At 50.7% G+C, this 19,814-nt stretch overlaps 1 protein-coding gene across 1 annotated transcript in view; it reads left to right on the top strand.

Moving 5' to 3' along the window:
- Window positions 1–19,814, top strand: part of JARID2 (jumonji and AT-rich interaction domain containing 2) — a 260,643-nt gene that overhangs the window by 206,876 nt on the left and 33,953 nt on the right. Inside the window, exon 5 of the mRNA XM_029943136.1 lies at window positions 4,105–4,281. Within this exon, the coding sequence (XP_029798996.1) occupies window positions 4,105–4,281 (177 nt within the window). The remainder of the gene's footprint in view (window positions 1–4,104; window positions 4,282–19,814) is intronic.

The following is a 19,814-nucleotide window of genomic DNA, read 5'->3' as shown; positions in this document are numbered from 1 at the left end:
ATAGATGCTGTTTTTTTTCCCCTCGGGAGTGTGTCTTGGGTTTTTCCCTTATTATTTTCTTTCCTTTTTTTGTTTTTCTCTTCTTTTTTTGGTGGTGGGGGTGGTTATGTTTAAATGAAGTTGCTTTTACGACACCAAAGACTTAATCATCCATTTCCTACATAAAAGGTAGCTACTTTTTTGCGTGGACCTCAAGTATATTGTAGTATAGAGGTGGAATTTAAGGAAAGGTATTAAGCAGGCTGAGTTTTAGCTTATGGGCAAGTAATAGATTGTATCATGTATCTTGAATGTATCATAGATAAGCTGCTATATAACAATCACCACTTCAGATAGCTGCGAAATTAGGTGATTAACTAGTTGTTACTTAACCTTCTAATTTCTGTGTAAGTCTAATTACATGAAATAGAAGTTGGTGTTTTGATTTTTCACCTTGCTTTTCTGTTTGGAGTGTCATTGTAACTACTGTATTGTAAATGATGGAAAATAATTGCATATGTTAAAAAAATAAATTGTGTTATATTAAAAAAATAAAAAAAATTATACTTACAAAAAAAAGAACAGACACGTTCAAACGAGTGCTTGTTTGCTGCGTCTGTGGAAGCAGCTACCCTGCGTGCTTTTCGTTGGGGGATATTAACGGAACTTGCATGCTTTTTAGACATTTCCTCTGTTTTCGTTCTTTGGAACATAATGTTCATCCCATTCTCTCAAAATCATGAGTATAAGGAATGGGATAGTGGATTCATGATGCTTATCGTATGAGCTCAACGTATGAGCTTTTAAAAATCCTTAACGGGGGCGCCTGGGTGGCTCAGGTGGTTGAGCCTCCGGCTTCGGCTCAGGTCAGATCTCACGTTCGTGGGTTCGAGCCCCGTGTCAGGCTCTGTGCTGACAGCTAGCTCAGAGCCTGGAGCCTGCTTCCGGTTCGGTGTCTCCTTCTCTCTCTGCCCCTCCCCCTCTCATGCTCTGTCTCTCTCTGTATCAAAAATAAATAAAATATTAAAAAAAAAATCCTTAACGGAAGGGCGTCGGGGTGGCTCAGGTGGTCAGGCGTCTGCCTCTTGATTTCAGCTCTGGTCATGATCTCTCATGGTTCACGAGTTTGAACTGCGAGTCAGGTTCTGCTTGGACATTGTGGAGCCTGCTTGGGATTCTTCCCCGCCCCCCTCCTACCCTTCCAGGTCCTCTAACACAGCCGAAAGAAACACAATAGAATCTCTGGAGGATTTTTTAAGTGGAAGTTGATTCTTTTTCATATGTCGCACCTGGATTTCACCTGATCCTGTTTGAAACATTGACCATTTTTGTCCGTCTTCGTCCCCCCACCTTTTTTGTTGCGATGACTCCCCATTGACCTTGGTTGCAGAGTTCACTGCCTTTCCTGCTGAGGGGAGACCGGGGAAGGCTGGAGGGGCACCTGCTGCCCCCGGCCCCTGGCACGCCCCTGCCCTGCTGTCCCCCCAGCTGGCCGCAGCATCCGCGGGCTGCTGTGTGCTCTCCCCACTCTCCTGTTCTTCCCAGTGCTGGTGCACACGTCCCAAGATCGAGCCCAGGAGGCTCTTCTTTAGAAGAGATCAGACCTGGGCATTTTAGTCTGGAAGGAATTAGAAGAGATGGTCTACCCGTATGTCACGTTATGTGCCAGGAGGAGTTAGAGCATTATAAAACCACTTTAGAACAAGTATAGATAGATTCCAGGGGAAGTATGGCTAGGTAGTTTTCCTTCTTTTCTTCCTTTTTCTTCTTCTTCTTCTTCTTCTTCTTTCTTCTTCTTTCTTCTTCTTTCTTCTTTCTTCTTCTTTCTTCTTCTTTCTTCTTCTTTCTTCTTCCTTCTTCTTCCTTCTTCTTCTTCTTCTTCCTTCTTCTTCCTTCTTCTTCCTTCTTCTTCCTTCTTCTTTCTTCTTCTTCTTCATTTGTAGCTTCTGGTCTATGAGAACCTTCCTTTTGTTGAAAACCTGCTTCTAATTGGAAATGATCAAAGGGGAGAAAACAGCAGCAGCAACAACAGGATAGTTGCTTTCGTCAGCCTGTAGCCAAGTCTGCTCTGCCGGGTACATCCCCGTGGAGTTTCATTTCTACCCCGCGCTGTGGCCCACGTAATTTTGGGGTTTTAAACATGCGCAAAAGGTCCTGATTGCAGGAGGAGGAGGGCGGCTTGGAGAGCTGTCGCTGTGGCCTGTTCATTTCTGCGGGGCGGCCGCTCGGCTCCCTGATGCTGTCCATGCTCTTCCACGTCCTTGTTGGGTCATGTGGCCCAGAAGCAGGACAGGGAAGGTGTGAGAGATCTCCACTGGGAGGGAGAGCAGATTGGTTACGTGCGTCTTAGTCGCTGCTCTGCACTGTTAGCTCATCCACGGGAGAGTGGGCAAGGGAAGAAAGGAACTTCACACTTAATCTCTCTTCTGCTACTTGGCAGTAACTCTTTCCCAAAATACTTCATGGAGGATTAAAACCGTTGGGCACCTTGGTGGCTCAGTGGGTTGAGCATCTGACTTCTGCTCAGGTCATGATCTTGTGGTTGATTCATGACTTTGAGCCCGGCATTGGCTTTGTGCTGTTGATGAAGTTTTGGGGTGATGGTAGTCTGGAACTGATGGCCAAGAAAGCATTCTCGAAGACGTCTTTGGCACAGAAAGATGATCTTGATTAAGTCATGGGGAAGGGACCCTTGGGCAGGAAGAGCTGCATGGGGTGGTGTGGGTAACTCCTTAGATAGCCTCACATTGGGGGGGGGGTCAGGGATAGAGTAAGACTCCAAGGAATTTTAGAAGCAAGGTTTCCAGGACCTTGAGGGGCTCGCCGTTGCTAGGGAAACACCATTCGTTACCAATTAACAAAACCTCAGGCACGAGGCCCTTCAGAGGCCGTATCGGGTGCCGTAAGCTTGGGGCAGGATTGCCAGCGTAGCTCTCAAGGCAGTTGAGATAGAGGAAGCAGACTTACAGATCTTCCTCGAGGTTAGGATCGTGTTAAGCTAAAGGTCTTTGGCCCCCAGCAAGGTGTCATCACGGAGTCAGCCGAGCTAGAGGGAGGCCATTCTGCCAGTTTTAAGGACTTGCCAGTAGGCTGCAGGCAGTAAGGGGCAATTTTTCATTGGCCTTCGTTTATGCTTCCCACCACTATCAGCACAGAGCCTGCTTCAGATCCTCTCTCTGTCCCTGCCCTGCTCTGCTCACGCGCTCTGTCTCTTTTTCTCTCAAAAGTAAATATTAAAAAGGAAAAAAAAAAAAAGATTGTCGTGTTGCTGGAAATGAATTTGGGAGATTTTCTTTGGATTTTAAGCAGCTGCTGGTTCTAAACAATATCCCCGTGAGTTGCATGATCTCTTCTAAATTGTCATTGTGCTTCTTGAGAATAGCAACCCTCTTTTCTGCTGTTCCTGCTTTATCTTAAATTCAGGGATGAAAACATCTGGGGGCATGAGGAGGAGGTTCAGGTGCAAAAGGAGGGTGAGGCATGTGGGGTTTCTCTCCGGAGGCTTTTGTTTTGTTTGGGAACCCAGTCTTGTGCAGGAATTTATTTTAATAATTTTACATGCTGTTAACCTGACCATAATATCCAGATAGCTTCCAGATATATTATGATTGTTGGGAATCTGTGTCTGTCACTCACTTCATGTGAATTCAAGAACCTTCCTGTATGTAGGGAAATGTATTCTGTTATTACTGCTTGATTTGTCTTTCATTTTTAAGTTCATTTGTTGAAATTCACATTGTTTAGTACATTAAATGGATAACCCAGAATAGTCTTTCTCTCTTCCTTGACATTATAAGTAGGTGTTTTTAATTTTACTCCCTCCCCCTTCATCCCCTCACAGCGATTCATAGGAGATAGAAATTTTTTTGATTTGTTGTGTTGGGTGAATGGCATCATTCCCCTATGGCGGCGATTTTGCTTGAGATCCGCTGAAAGGACGCACATGGAGTTTTATTTCCGGGGGGCATATCTGAACAACGCAAGTGGCTGTGGAGATGAACAGCTCTGTTTTATCTGCTCAGGATTCAGGCTCGTCCCTTAATAAACGTCTCCGGGTGTCGTGCCCCGTCTGGAGGGGGCGAGGGCGCAGGCCTGAGTTCACGAGCGCTCTCCTTGCACCCCCAGGCTCTCCTGCGCTGCCCAACAGCATGGTCTATTTCGGAAGCTCTCAGGACGAGGAGGACGTGGAGGAGGAAGACGATGAGACGGAAGACGTCAAAACAGCCACCAACAACGCTTCATCTTCCTGCCAGTCAACCCCCAGGAAAGGAAAGACCCACAAGCACGTTCACAACGGACATGGTAGGTGCCCCCTTGATTCTGGGATAGAAGCGGATGGAATCCACAGCTCCGACTCCGAGAGCTGGAGCAGGTCCTCTGTTGACATAACGACAGCGCGAAGGCTGCGTGGCTGCTTAGGGACAAAGCTAGTCCTGGACACCCGTCTGGGTGCCGAGCTCCGGCGAAGGGACGAGTCCACGACTGCACGTCCACGTGTTAAGACGCGGGGAGGGATGTTCTCGCCGTGGGGAGGCGGTGCTGCAGGGCACAGCAGTCGGGAGAGGACGGGAGCGTGTCTAAACAGGGAAGGGTAAGAAGATCTCGGGAAGGATCTTTCACGATCAATGTAAATCATTGTGATTTTAGCGGGAGGAGGTCGTGTAGAAAGAGAACTGTTGTTGAGCATATGTGCTCCAGTAAACGCACAGATATTGCGGGCCAGGCCCCGTTTTTTCTCTGGGTGGGTGGTCGGGGAACACGAGTGGACGTGAGTGAGGAAACTCCCTGAGCGACTGTGCTGTGGTTAGGGTTCCGTGGATTTTCAGCCAGGACGCGGCGTGACTGGGTGGTGCTGGGAGAACGTGAAGCTGGCCTCGCTCTGGAGGATTATGTGGGGGGGAAGGGGCCGCCCCCTCGGAAGGCTGTGATTGTGGACAGTCACCTGGCCAGACATTACAAGGGCCACGGGGCTGTCACTGGGAGCAGGAGGGGGTGGGTTTAGGGGGACGTGATATCACTGGGGACGTACGCGGGAAAGGTAGGAAAGGAGAGGAGGAAAACGAGGCACAGAGGATGGGCCCAGGGGGGTGCTGTGGCCACTCCCTGTGTGGTCCTACCCGGATGCTAGGCGTCCTGTGTCCTGCAGGACTTGGGGACCCTCTGAGGGCACCCCCAGCCCCACCTGGGAGGGGCAGAAAACCAGTGCCACAATCAGCGATTGAGGCAAAGGAAGATGGCTCCCTTCCCCCCTCCATGACCTGTGCCTTGAGCTACCACTGGTCTTTTCTGGACCCAGAGGGAAATAGAGGCTCGGGTCAGGCACGGGCTAGACGTCATGGGAGCGTGTCTGGCTTCCACTGTTGGAGAGCATTTTTGCCTTGTCAGTGTAATGGTTGTGCGCCCCGTTTTCTAGGAGAGATGGGGTTAATAACTTCAGTGCAGAATACAAAATGGCGACCTAACCTGAACCTTCTAGGAACCAGGTTTCCACCTGCAGCTGTGGTCCGTCTGCAGGGAGTCTTGATTGTTGGAAGACAGCTGCATATGGGTGTTGGAAGACAGGTGTGGGTGTAGAGATGAACTCGCCGTGGATGGTCACGAACTGGAGTGTGTCCCCCGGTGGTGGGATGGCTGTCCTGCCCGAGTATGGGGGGCTGTGTTGTTCGGGGTGACTGGGCGTGACTGGATGCAGTTGGTAACGTGCCCTGCTTGGCAGAAGGAAGATCTGCCGGGCGGAGAATGGGAAACGGTGGAGGATTTTTGATGGGGAATGAGACCAACGAGGTCCAAGGAGCCCAGCCAAGAAATAACGCCTGGGGGCTGGACCCGGAAACATCGATGGCTCCTCACGTGAGCGCGAGGGCCTCTAACAGCAACGGTGAGCAGCTTTTCCCTGCTGCCTGGAGCACCAGGGCGGGAGGTCCTAGAGGAGGAATCAGGAAGGGAGGTGTTTAGGGGTAGTTAGGAGCTTTATTATCTGCCGCATTTGCGGTGATGGTAAAAGACAGAACTCCAGAGAATGGACTGGGGATTTATTGTCCTGGAGCTGCTGGCCAATGCAATGCGAAGGGGTGAGCTTTCTGGGGTAGAACGAAGCAGGAGAGGAGACTTGTGGGGATGTGGTTTTTGTTTGAATCCTTGGGGGAAGGTATTTTCTAGTTTTACTTTGGATGTGAGTCAGGAGTACATAAAAAAGGAACAAAACATGAAATTAGACTGTGGGTTGGTCTCTGTGTTCAGACAGTAGACCTAGATTTCCTCAGGATAGTATCTGAATTATCCCTTGGTACCGTTCTTCATTGTCTCTCTGTGTTGAGTGTGTGAATCCATCAGCGTTTTAGGGTTTCTGGACCCAGTTCAAACGTGGCACCCTCCCCCGCAGCACTCAGCCGTTTCAGTCCCCCATGGGGTTCTGAGGATTTAACTCCATCCTGACACTATCTACCTAGAGAGTGCATCAGACTCCACAGTGAAGGGCTCAGTCCCGCAAGGCTGCCCCTCACCCCCCATCCCCCACCTCAGGTGCCACCTGCAGCCCTCCCGCCCCCTCCCCTCCCCCATTTTCCTTGTGCCCCAGCTACACATTGGAGGTTCCAATGAAATCCCCCTCAGGTTTGACTGATTTATTAGAGTGGTTCAGAGAACTCAGGGACACACTCAGCCATCACCGGTTTGATAAAGGATCTGTCACCAACCAGATATAGACGTAGGGCAAGGTATGGGGACAGGGCACGGAACTTCCACACCTTCTCCAAGCGTCTCCTTAGGTCCTGCAGCCCAGCTCGTAGAAGTTTGTCCTTCTGGGTTTTTATAGAGACGTCATTTCACAGTCCTTGGCCATTGGCCCATTCAACCTCTGGCTCCTCTCACCTTCCTCAAGGTCAGGGGGTCGGACTGAAGGTTGCAGTCCACTGTTCACGTGGTTACTTTCTTGGCACCCAGCCACTGTCCTTAGGTACTTCCCGGAGGTCCCCTCAGTAAAAAACCTCTGTGTCCCCTCAACGCTTAGGAAGTGCTGGGGTTTGGGGAGCTCTGAGCCCCAGGAATCGTGGGTGGGACCACATACACAGATCTTAATGCAAAGTTTATATTTCTTATAAATCACGCTGTCCCAGCAAATCACACGGATCTGCTGAGTGAATCCACACAGGTTGAGCCCCCGCTCCTCCTTTTTGCCTGTCCGAACTTGCTGTTCACTAGACAGTCTTCTCACTGACCCCGCTGCCAGTGTCCGAGGGACCGCCATTCACCTGCAGGGGCTTACTCTCTTGAATCCTTCTTTTTCACAAGAGCCGCAGAGTGGTGGCGGCAGGTACCGGGTGGCACGTTGTAAGGTTTCATGATGGGGGTGGGGTGAGGGAGTCGGCTGACTTCCCCCAGGGAAGAGGGTAACAGTTTTGCATTGACCACGGTGATTAGGAGTCCAGGAAAATAGGTCTGTGGATTCCTGCAGTTGCCTGTGCGTGTACACGCACACAGGTAGACTTCTAACTTTTTTTTCAATGTCGGATTTTACTGCTTTAAGTAGTTACCATATGAGTGAAAAGGATTTTGTGGCAACTAGAAGGTTCTTTACGTGTTCACTTTGGGGATCTGCTTGGTGAAATACTCTTGGGTTCATTTTGTACAGTGATGAATTTTCCGTGTCTTCCTGGGTAGGGGTGTGGGGACAGTGTGTGGTTGGATGCAGTGGGGGGTGCCTGGGCGGAGGACCCCCATGCCCCTCTTTCTCTTCTGCCCTGTGCTCTTGCACACTTTCTTCTCTTCCTCCCCGACAGTGCTGGCTCCCGGGACAGAAGGCGGAAGAGAAAGCGGGAGCGAGGGGAGGGCCCAGGCCAGCAGGGCCGCGCCGAGCTCAGACGCTGCCGGCGCTTTCTGTGCTTTCCTTGCCGAGGCTTATATTTTCCGATCTCCGCTTGTTCTAATCATGCTGCTTCCTGCGGGTCTGCCTCTGACCACTGTTTTCTTCCCAGTGGGTGTTGGGTGCATCTCTCTTCTTAAAGCCGTATTTCAGGTATTGTGTGTCTAGGGCGCTGTCATGTACAGTGTATGCATTTGTCTTCCAAGGAATGGAATGTCTGTCTTCTGTTGTTTTCCTGTTTTCTGTGGGGGCAGTTAAGACAATGGACCACCTCTCTGATTTCTCCTGAAGAAATCAGAGGCTTCTAGCTTTAGGTAGATTACCTCCAGCCCCTCTGTCTTAGATTATGTCCCTTTTTTTTTTTTTAAAGTTTGTTTTTGTGAAAGCAGGAGAATGTGATTGGCAGAGGGGTGCAGAGAGAATCCAAAGCAGGCTCTGTGCTGTCAGCATGGAGCCCAGCGTGGGGCTCCAACTCACGAACTGTGAGATCATGACTTGAGCTGAAACCAGGAGTCCAGTGCTTAACCTACTGAGCCCCCCAGGCGCCCTTGATTATGTCTGCCTTTGAGGCGGGAAGGGATCAGGTGCAGTTGCAAAGGTCTGCTCCGGTAGAGTTCCGGAAGCCACCTAAATGTGGAGGAGAGGCTGGGCGAGAGCTGCAGGCCCCGTGATCTGTCCTGGTGTCTGGGAGCCCGCCAGACGCCAGTCCTTCCTCTGGTGCCATATTGTTGTCTGAAGCCCTGACCTCATTCAGTCCGTGGGTGTGCTCATTCCTACACCAGCCCCCCCATCGCCCGTGGAATCTTCAGTTCATTGGCCCCATCAAAAAGTATGAATTCGTATTGTGTCTGAGTTTGTAATGTTGTTGTCATGGGCATGGAGACGTTCCACGTCCTTTTACGTTCTTTTTTTCAAGAAGTTTTTAAAATATTTGGTTATTTTTGATGGGGGGAAGGGCAGAGAGGGGGAGCCACAGAATCTGAAGCAGGCTCCAGGCTCTGGGCTGTCCGCGCAGAGCCCGGCGCAGGGCTCGAACTCACTAATGGGGAGATCATGACCTGAGTCGGAGTCAGATGCTTAACTGACTGAGCCCCCCAGGTGCCTGAGGTCCTGTTAACATTTACACGGTTGTCAGTAAAGCTGCTCTCCTGTGAGGTGTTCAGATGACCCAACAGATCAGACAGAGGTACCAGATTAACTCCACTATCATATCTCCTGCGAAAGTAGTTTGAGTTTTTGGTGAATGTTAATGCCTGTGAGTGTTGGAAAAGATTTTGTGTTTGCTTATTCCTGAAAATGTTGTATTTGTGGAGGATTTGGGAGGGAGGTCTGGCCATCATTTCACTGGGAAAAGGATTGAAACAGTCATCAAGCCTTCTTGAGGGCAGGATCTTGCCATATGAAGCACTTTGGAAGTTTTTTGGAGTTAATTTTTTTGTCCTACATAAAATAAGTCTAATTTATGTGCCCATGAGAAATGTGCTAATTTTAGCTCTTTGGAAGATGACCCAGATGAACGAAGAACAGGGAACTTTCCCTCAAGACGCTGATGGTCCGAGAAACTCCCTGGAGAATCTCATCAGAAATGGCCTGAGACCTTCAGGCACTGTCAATGTTTTCTGATCACACAGGCTTCATGTCTGGTTCATGTATACCCTCCTCCCTGTCACTTTGTGTTTCTTGTCACTTCTGGTGTGTCCCGCTGTTGTCCGTGCCACCTGTCCTATGACTGATAAGCCTCCCCGGACCCAGGCTCAAACATCTTCCCTAAGAAGGAGCCCCGTTGGGTGCAAGCAGCCCTGATCCGCGAGCGTTTGGTCTCCGCTAAAAATGGTTCTGTAGATTCTCGTGTATGTGTGAAAGGGTTCGTGAACTTGTTTTCACTTTTCGGGCATCTGAGTGCCAACCATTTTGTGCGGTCACAGGAAAAGGGTAGCCCGAGATTCAGTGTCAGAGAGAGAGCCCTCTACCGGAGGGATCCTGGGGTCCTTTGCCTCCCTGCCTCTTTCCCTTCCTTCCTGAAGTGAAGGGCTTGCCGTGGCAAGCGACTTCCATGATCACGTTTGTATTTTGGAAAGGTGAGCTAGCACAGCCTTTTGAAAGATGGATTGTGCACAGCTTCAAGGCAAAAATAAAAACAACAACAACAACAACAAAACCCTCTACGAGACTCCTGCACTCGCCTCTACGTGATCCTGAGGTTGTAACGGAGGTGTCCTCGGAATGAAATGGAAGGGTCACATTGGACGGATTGTTGACACCCGGAGATGGCTGGGTGGCCGTGGAGATCAGGGTGCAGGTGGGTCTTCAGACTGTCTGCTGGGCTCTGTGGGGCGCATTCCTCAGGAAGGAGCTGCCCGTGAACTAGTGGACGTTCCCACTCTTGAGTCCCTCTCACACTTGACCCCTACATCAGCCTTTGACTTTCCTGCGGATGCGGAGGAGAGAATAGTGGTGCCGAAGCTCAGGCTCCAGACTCTGCCCCGCCTGCTTGCACCTCTGCCCTCCGAAGTTCAAGGCTGCCTCCCTCAGGCATGTGGCTTAGTATTTCTTAGCCTCGGCCTCTTCATCTGGAAGGCGGGGCGGAAGCAAACAGTCCATAGGCCCTCTGTTCAGTGCGAGCGCAGACAGGTTCATAGGTTCATAGTTGGAGGGTGATGTCTCTCCTTGGTTTTGGTAGGTGGTCTCATACCTGCTTTCTTGTGTGAGGGTGTGAGTTGAGGGCTGTCTTCCACACACGACGGTAAGAATACTAGAGGCTCTTTGTTGTTTCTTTTTAAATCTTTTAAAAAGTGTATTGTTTTAGGGAGCACCTGGGTGGCTCAGTGGGTTAAGCGTCTGACTTCGGCTCAGGACATGATCTCACCATTCGTGGGCTCCAGCCCTGTTGTCAGGCTCTGTGCTGACAGCTCAGAGCCTGGAGCTGCTTGGGATTCTGTGTCTCCCTCTCTCTCTCTGCCCCTCCCCCACTTGCACTCTATCTTTCTAAAATAAACACTAAAAAAATTTTTTTTTAATTATTTTTTGAGAGAGACAGTGCTAGCTGGGGAGGGACAGAGAGAGAGAGACAGAGAAGGAGGGAGGGAAACCCAAGCAGGCTCCTGACACGGGGCTTGAGACCACGAGACAACGACCTGGGCAGAGATCAAGAATCAGACACTTAACCGACGGAGCCACCCAGGCACCCCAGGAATACTACACCTGGCTGTGTGCACCTGTGTTCTCTCTTGATTCATCTCCTCTACGACAGAGTCATGGTGACGTGGTCCAGGCGGGTGGGGAAATGAAAAACCTGAGGCCTTAACACCCATCACCCTGATGGCAGGTTGCAGCTAAGAGTCGAGGTTTTTGAAATGCCCCTGGCCCCGTGCGGGAAGGTGAGGGGTAGGGGAGAGAGGGTGAGCATCGGTGTGCGGTGCTGGGCAGTTTGTGCCGTGATCAGGGACGTCCTGCTCCTGCCTGGCGGACGGCGTCGGGAACACAGGCACCCCAGCCCCTGCCTGGGCTGGGCGGCTCTGCTTGGGTCCCCACTTGCGTGGCTACGTGGCTTTTATGTCCTTGGCAGCCAGATAATGAAAACCTACGGGATGGTGGCGCTTCTCTGTGAGGCATTGGAGGGAGGGTGTTGAAGCCAGTCAGAAATGTGCATGCGGTTAGCAGTGCTCCTCCCATTTCAGGGGGCCCGGAGAAACATGAATGGGTGTGTTGAGAAAAGAGAAGTCAGAAGGGTCTGACCATGTAAAATGGAAGTCCTCTTTGGAGACCAGTTTCAGCCAGTGTCGGAGAGGAACGTGGGGCTCTGTCTCATTACCTGATTCGGTCCTGCCTCACCCTGTGTGCCCTGGGCCCTCTCTTTAGAGGAGACAACGGGTCAGGAAACAAATCACTGCCAGCCAGCAGTTTATTAAATAAAGCAAGTCCTAGCAATGATTGGGAGGAAGTCCCCAGACAGGAGAAAGAGAGATCGTCCTGCGGTCACGAGTTTCCACAGTAGAGGAAGGAGTCCTTGATGCTAGAAGCTTGTCACCCAAAGGTGCTCCAAGTAAAATGTAGTAGTCTTTGAACATGGCATAGTCAGCATTGTACGGCTTACCCAAGCATTTCTGGGTCATTAGAATTCTATACTACCAGGGTGCCCAGTACGTTTGTCCTTTTTTTGGTGTATTTAGTTCCTACAAAACTAAAGTCACCAGCAGCTTTGTGTCCTGCCTCTTTAATGCTACCTATCAGGGGTGCCTGGGTGGCTCAGTCAGTGAAGCGTCTGACTTCGGCTCAGGTCATGATCTCACAGTTGGTGGGTTCGAGCCCCATGTGGGGCTCTGTGCTGACAGATTAGAGCCTGGAGCTGTTTCAGATTCTGTGTCTCCCTCTCTCTCTCTGCCTCTCTCCTAGGAGCTCGGTCTCTGTCTCAAAAATAAACTATAAAAAAAAATTAAAGCTATATATTATTTGTGTGTTCCTGGATATGGCATTTAATTTCTCTTATTAATATCTTCTTCTGTGCAGTGAGCAGGGTAGAGTAGATGAGCATTCACTTACTCACTTAACAGGCCAGCCTAAAGGAAAATTACCGCATGTGTCTCGTGTCTAGGAATGGTCCCCATTGGGACCTTTTATAACAGATGATGGGCATTGCTGTATGTTCACGGGGAAGGACTTTTTCAAGATCCTCTGTTTGGCTGGGCAAAAGATCCCTCCCTAAAATGCAGGGCCCAGATGAGGGCATAATCCTCTCTAGTTGAAGGTTCTCAGAATTGTTGATTCTTCTCACCTGAGAAAGTGGAGCGTGAGAGCCGCTTTTTCATGCCTCTTCACGACAGGGCGTCTCTGTGGTCCAAGCGGCGTGTGTGTCTCCCCACCGTGTGCCCCGGAGATGTTGCGGTGTGTCCGAAGTCCAACAGCATCTCCCCCAGGAGGGTCCCCGTCCCTGAAACGTGGGGAAGTCCATGCACGGAAAACAAGATGGGGAACGTTAACACCTGAAGGTTTTTTTTGGAGTAGCTTTGACCAAAAATTGGGTGCTGGGCCACCTGACCAGGAGGAGCGGTTTCTGTGGGCTGTGTCAGTTTGATGACACCAGCAGCCAGACTGCTGCTGATGTCCTGTTTCATCTTGTTTCTCCCCAAAGCCTGGACCCTTCCCTGTCCCCCAGCTCCGTGAAGCATCCAGGGTGATGGAGGGGGCACGTGTGTGGCCCGGGGTGTGGGGACCCCACGGAAGGCAGTGCCGAGGGGGAGCACATGCACCCACGACGTGGCCGTGACCCTGCCATCAGCGTCCTATTGGGCCTGTGACCGTGCGTGTCCTCTGTGGGCGCAGAGCCCAGTCCCCAGCTGTCCCCCGCGAGAGTGAGCTGTTGCCAGTCCGACGTGACCCCAGACTAGAACGTTCTCCCTCCCGATCCTCTGAGCAGGCTCACGGAACTGCGCTTGTTTATTGAACTACGTCACCTGAAATGGCCCGAGCAGCGTCACGCGCATTGTCAGCCCGGGCTACCATCGGGGGTCACAGTAACAACGCCTTCGGCAGCTTCTCGTTCACCAGCTCTCCAGAGTTTCCAGAATACTCTAACATATACAGAACCTCAGATGATCCTAACAGTAGAGCCCTTAGGTAATCCCGATTTGGAAACAAAATGCCACCATCGAAACACTGCTCTGGGGATATTTATGTTACGAGTTGATACTTGAAATGGCTTAGTTTGTGACCAGTACTCCTCGCTGGTCATTTCTTTTCCAGTGGGATAAGCATGGCAGACTGGAGGCATGAATACATCCGATTGGAATGGCCTTGGCCTTGGCCTTCCTCAGTGTTGTCGCTGGTCCTTCTCCTCTGCGGAGGGGACCTTGGGGGGCGGGGGGAAGGCCCCTGCTCACGGCCGCTGTGAACGGTGCCTTTTCGCCTGCTTTCTCGCCCTTATGAGACACGGGACGAATGCACAGAGCGTCGTGCCCCTGTCTTTCTGAAGGGGGACATCTCTCAGAAGACTTTTTAAACAACATGTCATTGGACTCCTAGCTGGAATGATTTAATTGCTTTTGGACGCACACCCGGGGGCACGTTGTGCTAGGGCCAAAAAGCAGTCATTTGGATGAGTTTACCACGTTTCTGCCTCGGAGGTGCATTCCGCCCTCTCCGTGTGCTGGGGAGGGGGGAGGCGTGCGGAGAGGAGATGCTGCTCTCCAGCCGACAGACGCCTCTTTCTCCGCCAGGTGTCCTCTTCACCTTTTCCTCACCTCGGGCAGCTTCAGGACCCCCCCCCCCCCCCCCCCCCCCCCCCCCCCCCCGCCGCCTTGTGAGTTTTTCCAAAAGTTGGACTGTGGGCCAGAAGCATGGTTTTATTATTTTTTTTAATTTTTAAAAATGTTTTATTTTTGAGAGAGAGAGTGTGTGCAGGGGAAGGGTGAGGAGAGAGAGGGAGATGCAGAATCTGAAGCAGGCTCCAGGTTCTGAGCTGTCAGCGCAGAGCCCAATGCAAGGCTCAGATTCCTTAACCATGAGATCATGACCTGAGCAGAAGTCAGACCCTTAACCAACTGAGTTACCCAGCCACCCCATAGGACTGTGGTTTTGGGGTGTGTGTGTGTGTGTGTGTTTAATATAATCTACTGTCAAGTTAGCTAACATATAGTGTATATACTGTGTGCTCTCAGTTTTGTGGGTAGATTCCCGTGATTCATTGGTTACGTGCAACACCAAGTGCTCATCCATGTAAGTGCTCTGCTCAGTGCCCGTCACTCATTTTTCCCTTTCCCCACACCCCCCACCAACCCTCTGTTTGTTGTCTGTATTTAAGAGTCTACTGTGGGTTTGCCTCCCTCCCTCTGTGTTTGAAACTGCTTTTTCCCTTCTCTACCATGGTTTTCTGTTAAGGTTCTCAAGTTACACATGGGAGTGACAATGTGTCACCTCTGTCTTTCTCTGCCTGACTTATTTCACTCAGCGTAATACCCTCCAGTTCCATCCACGCTGCTGCAAGTGGCAGGACCTCATTCTTTCTCACTGCCAAGTAGTATTCCAGTGTATATAAACCACATCTTTATCCGTTCGTCAGTTGATGGACATTTGGGCTCTTTCCATGATTTGGCTATTGTAGAAAGTGCTGCTATGAACATTGGGGTACATGTGCCCCTATGCATCAGCACTTCTGTATCCCTTGGGTAAATTCCTAGTAGTGCTATTGCTCGGTCGTTGGGTAGTTCTATTTTTAATATTTTGAGGAACCTCCACACTGTTTTCCAAAGTGGCTGCAGTAGTTTGCATTCCCACCAATAGTGCAGGAGGGTGCCCGTTTCTCCACATCTTCACCAGCTTCTATTTCCTGAATTGGTCTTTTTAGCCACTCTGACTGTGAGGCGGTAGTGTGGCTTTGATTTGTATTTCCCTGATGAGTGACACTGAGCGTCTTTTCATGTCCCTGTTGGCCATCTGGATGTCTTCTTTGGAGAAATGTCTGTTCATGTCTTCTGCCCATTTCTTCACTGGATTATTTGTTTTTCGGGTGTGGAGTTTGGTGAGTTCCTTGTAGATTTTGGTAGGATCATGTTTTTAATAGTGGCTTGTGAGCCCCACTCTGACTCTTCTCGTTTAGTTTCCCCCTTATGTCTATTTTATTTTTAACTTGGAAATGTTGTTTTGATAGCGAGCGATCATGAGCAGAGATCGTGGCAAAGAGAGAGAATCCCAAGCAGGCCCCACACTTTGAACACAGAGCCCAAAGTGGGGCTCGATCCCATGAACCTTAAGATCATGGACCTGAGCCGAACTCAGGAGTTGAATACTTGACTGAGTGAGCCACCCAGGCGCCCCTTCTTAACTTCAAAGAAGATAACAAATGTCTTAAACTTGCATCGGGTGTTTAATGGGTTGCACAACTGTAGGTATGCATCACTCCGCGGTTTAAATGCACAGATCACACATCATGTGAATTCCAGCTTATTAACAACAAACCGAAATCTGAACGAGTGACAGAAGCACTTGGCACAGTGCCTGGCCCTCAGGGGCTCTCCAGAAGCAGAGGCTGGCCACTGTCCTGTTCCCGGCTCCCTCCCCATACCTCTTTGGAAGAACTGTGGCGCATTCGATTTTCGGAATCTCCAATCCATTCTCTCTTCCGGAATCGACGGATGTGTTTACTTCACACGCGTGTCATAAATTGAGCTGTTAAGCCCTTTCATCGGGCGTGTCTTCAGGGGAATGTGGAGTCGGAAGATGTGCCACTCCCAGAGTCTGTAAAATGTGCATGTAGAATTTCAAGTCCTTGGTTTCTTGGCTGGAGGCTGGGTGGAGGGGCATTTGATACAGGAGCAGACCCCGATATTTGTTTGGGGAGCCTTGGCAGCCGTCCTCCTCGCAATGCGAATATTCCTACATTTAGCTTTACTGTACTAGTGTTCTTATTCTGAAAATTACCAGTTCGCTAACTTGGATAGTTGATCATGTTATCGGTGGGGGGTGCGTGGGGGTGCCTTCCACACACACCCCTGTGCCCATTTTCAAGGGGTTCTTCTCCAAATATGCTGTCAATAGTGAGATTCCTTGTTCAGATCCAGCGGTGGACTGGATACCTTAGCCTGTACTTCAGATGCGGTCGGCATTCTAGAATTCTTTCCCTTCCCTATAAGGTTGGTTTTGAATTTCCAGACTGCAAAATTCTGCATTCATTTTGTTCAAGAGTTAATGCACATCCTTCTGAGTATAAACCATAGTTCTGTGCTCTTTGTCTTGTTTCTTGAGAGTGATAAAGCATGAAATCCCGCTCGGCCCACTGCCTGCCGTCCCAAAAGGCCATTTGCCCAGACGTCCCTCCCCAGACCCTGCTCTGGCACATGGGAGAATGCAGATGTCTTCGAGCCCCTGACATGGGCACCGGCCGTGGTGGGGGTGGGGGTGGCCGTTCACCACAGGCTCATCTCGTCCTGTGCATGGCTCCTTGGGGGCCAGGCAGGCCCAGAAGCCATTTCTCAATGACAAAAACCATTCATCCTGATTCATGGTCTTTTCGTTGCCTTGACCTTTATATTCTCATAAAGGTCATATGCCCTTTTAAACTTCAGTATCAGGAGGTACTAGGATCGTCTTCGAGAAATGTGTCCATAAGGCATATCTCTCCAGCTCCCATTATGTGACCGCATTCGCACATCAGGCATTCACATTTGTAGATCCTGGGGTGGTGGACAACCGAATTCTGACTGTAGAAAAAAAAGTTCAAGAAGTTCGTACGTAGCAAATGTAACTCACCTTTAAAATCCTTCTTAATGGGTTCCTTTCCTGTTCTGCTATGTAATCTGAGTGGTGGGATTTCAGGGTGTCCGTTCCAGAGGGGTTTGCAGACACCACGTGAACCAGTAGACCTTGGCCTGGGATGCGCACGGCCAGGGTGCACAGAGGCCGCCGAAGGTTCCCCCGCGCTCTGCGGCCTGGCGCTGGCCCCGCTGTGAGCGAGCCCGGCCCTGGGGTCAGCACGGACGCGCCCCCTCTGCCTCCCCCAGTTGGACCCTGAGCGCTGCCGCTGCGGGAGCCGAGCGGCTTCCGCCCGGGGCAAACCGGGTTACAGCTCTCCCTCTCGCACAGGCTGCGTTAAAAGCCTTTTGAACTGTTGGCACAAGGTTGGCAGACATTCCATTGTTTTCAGACAATAGTGACTCAAAGCTGAACTGGCTCCAGGGAGCAAGCACAGCTTTTGCCCAGTAACAAGGGTTCAATGCCAGCCGATTGATGGAGTCTGTCTTCCCCAGGTTGGGACGCCTTGTAATGACACGAAGCTTCCGTTTAAATATCTGGCTCTGGAGCCCAAACTTGGCCTGCTCTGCTTCCCCTTCCACAACACGGCCCTCTCTGTACAGCGATTCTCTTTTCTGTCCCTTCGATTCGTTTTGGGGGCGGGACAGGGAACAGGTCTTATTTTAGGTCATTTGGGGGTGGGTCCAGCCTCTGGGCCTCGGGGTCCTTCTTTCCCTCTGGTCTCTGCGCCTCCGCCGGCAGACCAGCCATTGCGGCCCGGCATCCTGTAACCTCTCGTGCTCCTGTTTCTCTTTCAGGTAGGCCAGGGCTTCGGAACCCCATCAGCTCGGGTCACACACTGAGTCATCTCAGAGTGTCCTGTAACTTCCACAGACGCCGAGTCACCTCCTTAAAAAATATCAGGATTACGTCCTTGTGTTCTGATGAAGTGCCTTTCGTGGCACCAGTGATTAGCAAGACGGGGGCGTCTGGGTGTGGGCAGAGAGCGGACGGTGATGCGGGCTCACTGCCTTCAGACGGGGGTTTTGTGCGTCCTCGTGGAAGGGGCTCAGAAGCCAGGTCACCTTCTGCTCTCTGCAGGACCCTTCCTTGCAAGAACACCTGCATTTCATAGACTTTATTGTACATGCTCCAGAGAGTCCTGGAGGGCAGACAGGAGGAGGCAGCTGGCTTCGTAGTTCGGAGAACTGGGGCACAGATGTGTTTGGCGATCTGGGAGCTAAACAGCAACACTGCGCTCTGCGCATCCCTACAAGGGGCTGCACATGGCGGGAGGGTTTTAAAGACCTTATGGTGGGCTTTTCATGGACTGCCTTATGGACACCCCCTCCCCCCGCCCCCCCCAGCCTCCTTGTGATCAATGCAAACAGCTTACGTGGGGCGCGGTGCTCAGCACGAGCTCCCTCGAGCTCGACATGGAAGACGTTTCTCCCCGAAAAGCCCAGCTCTCTGCCTTCCCGGCCGATGCAGGGTCGCCAGCAAGGTGGTTCTAACGTAACTGGGCAGTTTTCTGCTTCCTCCCTTACTGGGAACGCATCTTCTCTTCTTGGGCACAACGTGACCCTAAATCAAAATATCAGCCTTTGGGTGTAAAGATTTTGCCTGCCGTGGTGTGAAAACACTTGTCTATAGGCCATTTAACTTTCAGAGTGTGTGTATACAAATCAATAGATTTGTCTCTGTTCATTAATGTTAAGCTGTTTGTATCTGAGCACAATACAATTTCCTAATACAGTTCCCTGTGATAAATGCTTTTTTTTCTCTCCTTGAAGAAACGAGTCCAATTATTCCTTTTAATTGGGGAGAGCATGCATAGTCCTGTATCTGCCTCTCCCCCTCTCTCTGTCTCTTGTGTTCACAGGGTTTTAGTCTTTCCCTGTGAGAGTGAATATTTCTTTTGCCTTTCCCCTTCTCGACAATCTTACAAATTAAGACAAAAGATAATTACTTGGAGGGTAAAACTGGCAGGTTCCCACGACACTTAAAATTAATGAGCTGTTGAGGACAAAATCTACCTTGTCTCTGGCTCCATTGTCCCCCCCCCCCCCCCCCCCCCCCCCCCCCGAGTCGGGTCCTTGCAGGCTGGGGCTGAACCTCGTCCTCGGCCTCAGAATAGAGCCACAGCTGTGTGTTCCCTGTCAGAGCCAGAGCTGATGGAAGGATCTGCGTTTTCTTCCCCGGATTCAGGAAGCTCCTGCCAGCTGATAACCACAGTGCCACTCTTAGGGAATTTCCTTGAAATCTCAGTTTAGCAACGGCCTTGGCCCGTGGGTCCCTGGGAAGGACGAGCGGCGTGAAGCTGTGAGCGCCGGTGTGGACGCCGTCCAGAGTGTGGTGGCCCTGACATCTCCTGGCCCGTGAGCCCCTTTCTAGATTAATAGTTTCCCCCTGATTCCTCAGAGCAACCCTGTGAGGTAGTCCGTGGGGAAACGAAGACGTGGACCGGTACCAGCGCAGGGTCAGAGAGTTAGCAGGTGATTTCGTGGGTTCAGACTTCGGGAGCTGCCTCTCCGAGCCTGAGCTTCGTGGGGGGCTTGTCGGTAGAGACATAAGTACGGGGTCCATCACTTCTCTGGAAACCTTATGTAGCTAATCATGGAAGAGATGCTTTAGCCTAGTGATGTAAGGATTTTTTAAGACCCCTTTTGACTCAGGAACCCCAAAAGGATTGTATTTACAGATCCATTTTCAATATGGTAAATATACAAAATGATATTAAAATGTTATTTGA

The sequence above is a fragment of the Suricata suricatta genome, chromosome 7, assembly GCF_006229205.1.
Source record: "Suricata suricatta isolate VVHF042 chromosome 7, meerkat_22Aug2017_6uvM2_HiC, whole genome shotgun sequence".
Taxonomy (NCBI): Eukaryota; Metazoa; Chordata; class Mammalia; order Carnivora; family Herpestidae; genus Suricata; species Suricata suricatta.
This window is presented reverse-complemented; position numbering and strand designations above follow the sequence as displayed.